Raw genomic sequence first — 5,893 nt, forward strand, 5'->3', positions numbered from 1 at the left:
TTACAACTTTGATGTAAAAACTTGCATGCAAATCCGATGTTTGAATAGGAAGTTGTAGATTTTTAGAGATTATTAGACCCAAATAGATATCAATTTATATTTTTACATAAATCTATCATAATATGGAATAACATAATTGGGCTGCCCCAAATGGGTAGGCCTTAGTAATCGTTTGGCCTCCAAAGAGAAAAATCAAGTATTTAGTTATTTTTATGACCACTTTTTTGGCATGCATTGATTGGAGGAGCATCTGAGAATGCCATGAAATTCTCCACCTTTTTCTCTCTCTGTCCTCTCATCCCTTCAAATCCTCCACTTTTTTCTCCCCTCCTCTCTCTCTCTCTCTCTCTCTCTCTCTCTCTCTCTCTCAGCTTGCAATTCACCCCCTTTTTGGCTCACATCTAGGGCAGGCCACATGAATGAAATTCATCTTGTTATATCTATTGTTTGTATTCTTCTCAATTGTTTATAAATCTATCTTTACTTACCTTAATAATATGGAATAACATAATTATATCTATTGTTTGTATTATTCTAATGGTATGAAATTGTTTGTGTTAATCTGATTGTGTATTGATTTTTTGGCCTACTCGTGGCTAGGTCTAAGTGATGGTGCTTCTTCGAAGAAGCTAAATTTCCATTTATGGCCCCATCATTTACTCCCTCTTTCTCTCTCTCTTCTTCTTTGCTTCTCTCTCTCTCTCTCTCTCTCACTCAGCTTGAAGCTAAGAGGGCATTCCCACGAGAGTTTCCTTCATAATGGAAAGGCAAAAAAAAGACTTCCAACACGACACGAGATGCGCCAGTTTCGACACGATGAATGAAGGCCCCTTTAAAATCTCCACATTCCTTGATGTTAAGCGTAAAAATCACAATACTAAGGATTCAGAGTTTTAGACGAATGATAGCCTCTCAAAAACATAGGAAATAGTGTGACAGCCGTTAAAGAGAATGAACAAACTTTCTTCCTCCGTGTTCCCCATTTCCACGGGAAGCCTCCTACAAATAAGGTAGACATGAGAATGCCCTTTAGATTTCCATTATGGCCCCTTCATTTTCTCCCCCTTTGTCTCTCTCTCTCTCTCGTCTGCTACTACTGGTGCTTCTTCTTTTCTCTCGCTCTCTCTCTTGCCTTGGAAGGCCTCTTTATGTATTCAACTTGTTTAACGCCCTACGGGAAAGCTAGGTAAATGAACGTCAAAAGAGAGGCCAAAGATGGGAAAGGTTGGGGCACAAGCTCCGTGTGTGAGGGAGACACGTAGAACTCCGGTGGAGGGTTGGGAGGGTGACACGCATTTTCTCTATAAAAGTTTTCTCTATAAAAGGAGGGGAAGGTCAGTGGCATGTGAAAAACCCACAGTTATTGACAGTTGGCACCCTCATCATCTTCCCCACTCTTGAGCTTTAAACTTGAGCTCGCCATCGCCATAGCCACCTTTAAACTTCTTTCTGTGTAATTCTGAGCTCGCCATCGCCATAGCCACAAGCTTCTTGCTCTGCTTCGAGCTCACCATCGCCATCGCCATCGCCATCGCCATCGCCACACGCTTCTTGCCCTGTTTCGAGCTCTTGCTCTTTTTCGACCTCGCCCTCGCCATAGCCGCAAGCTTCTTGCTCTGTTTCGAGCTCATCGCCATAACCATAGCCACCTCCACCTCCATGGATCCTCCCCCTCCTCCCCCTCCCTCCTCCTCCTCCTCTTCCTCATCCCCCATCGCCTACCCTCACCCCCTCTCCCTCGACTCCCTCTCCCCCTCCCCCCCCCCCCTCTCCCGCCCCTCCCCCCTCGATTCCTCCCAAGACCTCCTCGTCCGCATCCCCTCCTCCATCGCCCACCTCGTCGATCGCCAGGGTAGCGTCCACTTGGCCAGCGGTGACTTCACCCTCGTCCGCCTTTCCCAGGGCGGGAACGGCCTTGCTGTCCTTGCCCGCGTTGGCGATGACCTCCAATGGCCAATCACTAAAGATCAGGCGTCGGTAAAGCTCGACCAGTTCCATTACTTTTTCTCGCTGTCTGTCCCCCAGGAAATCGAGGAAGAGTGCAGGTCGTCTCCGGAAGAGAGAAGCCAGCCCACGGAACCCTCTCCCACTGAGAACATCCTGAATTATGGTATCACTTTTGCGCCTAGCACTGATGCAGCGTCCTTGAAGCAATTGGACGAGGTTTTGAAGCAATATAGTTTTTTCACTGCCCCGACTGTCACGCAAGCGGCTCCTGCGGAGGGGTTTCCGGAGGAGGAAGAACTTGGTTCTCAAGCGTCCTCTGTCCCGATTCCGAGTTCAGGCTCAGAAAAGGATGGATCCTCTGTTGAGCTGGACAGCGAAGGATTCCAAATACAGCCAAAGGAAGGTGAAACTGTTCTTCCTGCTGATGCGATTTCAGAGGAAGGTTCGGCAGAATATTGGACTCTGCTGGCACCCAACGTCGAAGATTATGGTAGCAGCATAGCAAGGACGATTGCCGTTGGAACGGGACACATAATCAGGGGAATATTTTGGTGCAGTGAGACCACAATAGCACAGCTGGAGAAAGGCAACCTTTTCATGAAGGGAAGACTAAAGCCCAACCAGACTGCTACCAAAGTCAGTCCAAGAGCAATGAGAAGGATTCACAGGTTAGTCGTAGCATAGTTTTTTTGAAAGGAATAGGAAAATGCACCCGAGGCTATCCAAGAAAACAGACACACAACGTTTCCAAGCCACTCATGAGCCATATATTCTCCCTTAGGTTTAAGTGGTAGCTTCTGTTTCAAAGTAACATGCTTTTGCAGTTTCAAGTAGAAATTGATGTAACCTTTCAAGGTTAATAATGTGAGCTCATAATCTTCAGTTTCAATCTGCAGAGTACGAAAGATTTCAGCCATGTCAGAAGAGGTGGCTGGTAGCATTTTATCTGGAGTAGTTAAAGCTGCATCTTTTGTCACAAAGCCACTAGTCACATCGAAAGCTGGCCAGAAACTTCTCAACTTGCTACCTGGACAGATCGCCCTCGCTTCTCTCGATGCTTTTGGTAAGTTTTGTTCGTGCGTGTGTTGAACTGAGGGAAGGCTATTTGCATGAGTTCAGATGTGTCACCCCGTTAACTACTGTTTCTTCTCTCTGCAATTCTGCGTGTTTAGTGCCTCTCTTTCCTTGTCTCGACTTTTCATTTCTACTTACGCTGATCATAGGTATGTCCGAAGTTTGGTAAGGGGGTTCATGCTGCTCATGCATTGAGAGTGGGCAGAGAGAAAAAGCATTTCCTGTAGACCTTACTCATACATGGCACCATTCCAGTTGGCGTACTGGCTCCAGAAACACAGCTATTGTGCCACCATTTTCACAAAGCAAGCACTTCCTTTCAGTAATCTAGACTTGCTTGTCTGAATTCACTTGCTAGTGTTTTTTCCGAAACCTGATTTGCTAATGTACTTGTGCCTCGGTGGAATCGATCTTAACATTGATTTCTATTGCTACTGTCACAACGTGTCTACTTTTCCACCTTCTGGAGAGAACGAGACATTACTTTTAGGATCTGAAGCCTTTCTGTTATTTTCCTCCCCATGTTGTAGCTTGCACAAAATTTGTTTAAAGGTGCTTTATAATTGTGGCTTGCCTACTCTGAACAGGATTTATAATGTGTGCAGAGAAAATTTTTGATGCAGTGGAAGTGGCAGGGAAAAACGTTTTAAATACCACATCTGTCGTGACTACAGGACTTGTTTCTCAGAGGTATGCTTAAATCTGTTACTAAGATTATTTCTGTGCTGTCTAATGCCTCCAATGAGCTAATCTTAATGTGTGTGATTTACAGCTGGCAATGCTTTAGATGTTTGCAATATCTGGGAGGGTATGGTGCACTGATTGTGGGTTTGATACTTTCTGCAGGTATGGAAATGAGGCAGGAGAATTTACACAGGAGGGACTACAAACTGCAGGAGGATTTCTAACTACAGCATGGACTATATCAAAGCTTAGAAAAGTCTTCTACCCTAGTAGCCTCGTCAAATCTGCAGGCAAGGTTGCTGGGGAAGAATACAGATTGAAACGAGTCCAGGACAAAGATGAACAAGCTTCCATAAAGCAATTGCAAGCTAGTTAAAGTTTCCACCAAATGTTGCAATGCAGTTATTTTATGGCAGTTTTGAATGGGTATTGTTGTACCTTTTTAATGTAAATTGCATCTAAATGAAAGTTCTGGAGATGTGCATGGAAAAATCTCTCTTCTGTGATTTCAACAATGTTGTCTTGTGGTTCGTGAACAGGCAGTTCACAGTTCTCCGTATGATCTCCACATTTGGGCAATAGAGACTTGCTATGTACCACCTGATTCGCTTTGTCACTACCTGAACCATGAGGAACCTGTTATTAGGGTTCTAGAACCCTAATTCTATGTTATGCTCTGTCTGATTTTTTCCCACAAATAGTTATACCTTTTGAGGGCAGCCTCAAAGTTGTGCATTGTTTTCGAGCGTTAAAATTTACATTTGAGTATAGCCTCAAACTTGCACAAGCTTCTTTTTCCATGCCCTGTGTTTTTGCCACTAGATAAGCTTGTCGCCTAGATCATGCAGGTACAAGGTAAGGTTGAAGGACTGCTCATAGCACAATTGTCGTTATTTGAGTTGGTTGCATACAAACTTCTCCCAAAAAAACGTTTACTGCTGTAGAAATTGAGCCACTCATAAAAATGGTTCTTGGATTCTTGCATGTTATTACTAGGATCTGTCATCAACCTTAGGGTGTCAGTAACAATAAAACCTTGAATATTACTCCGCCATATGCTCTGTACGTTCTGTCACTGGAACAGCAAGTTTTTCACGATTACAAAACATGTGATCAAAGATTTTGCTTATCAAGACGTTATCAACCAAGAGGGAAATCCTAGAGGGGGTCTGCTGAAACCGTGGGCATTTCGTGGTCTGATAATGTGGATTCAGAGATATGTTCGGGCACCGCCTTCATTAGTCTGTGTAATATCAATGTGAAATCATGTTTAAAAGTGAAGGTATCTGGTGTGGTATGATGCAAGGTGAAAAAGTTAAATCTCATTACTGGTAAGAGGGAGGGAAGTAGATAAAGTACTTGTATTCAGTATTTGCGAGAGTCACTTTTGGGATCATAATCTCTTTTGCTATCTTCAAAGCTCAATGACAACTTGGCCTCACGTTCAGAAATGAAGTTTGCAGGAGAATTACTTGAGCCTGTCCATTTAGAGAGACACGTAAAAAGCTGCTTTAAAAATGTGAGAGACCGAGTTTGGGCCATGCTTTCATTGTTGGTGAAATACGAGAAAAAAATAAGACTCACTTTTGCCTCCCGCCTGCCAATCAAGCTGTGCTTTATGTCTGCCCGTTCCTAATCACAAAATTTGCTCCCGCTTTTAATGCCTGTCTGCTGCCAGTTTGCTGAGTGTGTATTAGACAGATCCTGGATGTTGACTTCCATCTTAGAGGATCAACCAGCCGCCTTGTTCACCGTTTTCGTCATGCCAGCTTGTAATCAGGTCATTGAAGCTCTCTGCATTGTACGGTTTGCCTCCAAATTGCAATCTGCGACTATCCTTGCAGATGTGCCAACCGCTGCCCTAAAATGGTCTCTGCCTGCTAACTGCAAGCAAACTGCAAGGAATTTCATTTTTCTTGTGGGAGCAACAAATGGGCATGTTAGAATCGCACATTTTTAGCATATTTAGCAAAACCATAAAACTTGTATGATTTATAGGCAATACCTAGCCTACTTTTAATAGTTTTTAGTTTTGCCAACATATTTTATTTGGTGCAAGAATGCGCCTTTTGAGACTCACACTCCTACAATCTCCAATCTACATCCATGTGAATAACATGGAAAAGTCACATGATGACATCATACTCTTGGATTAGAATGGCAACTTGGATGATAATATTATAATAAT

The 5,893-nt window shown here is 43.6% G+C and overlaps 1 protein-coding gene across 2 annotated transcripts; it reads left to right on the forward strand.

The window, feature by feature from the left end:
• Positions 1-1,559: 1,559 nt before the first annotated feature.
• On the forward strand, positions 1,560-4,322 carry LOC147885543 (senescence/dehydration-associated protein At3g51250-like). 2 transcript variants are annotated; one of them, XR_015543426.1, is made up of 5 exons: positions 1,560-2,615; positions 2,844-3,010; positions 3,627-3,711; positions 3,868-4,131; positions 4,245-4,322. XR_015543426.1 is itself a non-coding variant. In XM_087396401.1 (4 exons), exons 1-4 carry the CDS (start codon positions 1,660-1,662, stop codon positions 4,079-4,081), a joined length of 1,422 nt encoding a protein of 473 aa, XP_087252527.1. In that variant the 5' UTR covers positions 1,560-1,659; the 3' UTR covers positions 4,082-4,168. The 2 variants fall into 2 exon arrangements, 1 of the variants encoding a protein (XP_087252527.1); XM_087396401.1 differs by lacking the exon at positions 4,245-4,322 and having other exon boundaries at positions 3,868-4,168.
• Positions 4,323-5,893: the final 1,571 nt, after the last annotated feature.

Source organism: Dipteris shenzhenensis, chromosome 25, assembly GCF_047967505.1.
Source record: "Dipteris shenzhenensis isolate YYH24624 ecotype China chromosome 25, Dip_SZ_1.0, whole genome shotgun sequence".
Classification (NCBI taxonomy): domain Eukaryota; kingdom Viridiplantae; phylum Streptophyta; class Polypodiopsida; order Gleicheniales; family Dipteridaceae; genus Dipteris; species Dipteris shenzhenensis.

Bases quoted from the DNA above. Each gene is read 5' to 3' on its own strand.
- LOC147885543 (XM_087396401.1), top strand. From the start codon at position 1,660: ATGGATCCTCCCCCTCCTCCCCCTCCCTCCTCCTCCTCCTCTTCCTCA. The intron at 2,616-2,843 runs GTTAGTCGTAGC...TTCAATCTGCAG, and splicing joins GCAATGAGAAGGATTCACAG to AGTACGAAAGATTTCAGCCA. The intron at 3,011-3,626 runs GTAAGTTTTGTT...TAATGTGTGCAG, and splicing joins CGCTTCTCTCGATGCTTTTG to AGAAAATTTTTGATGCAGTG.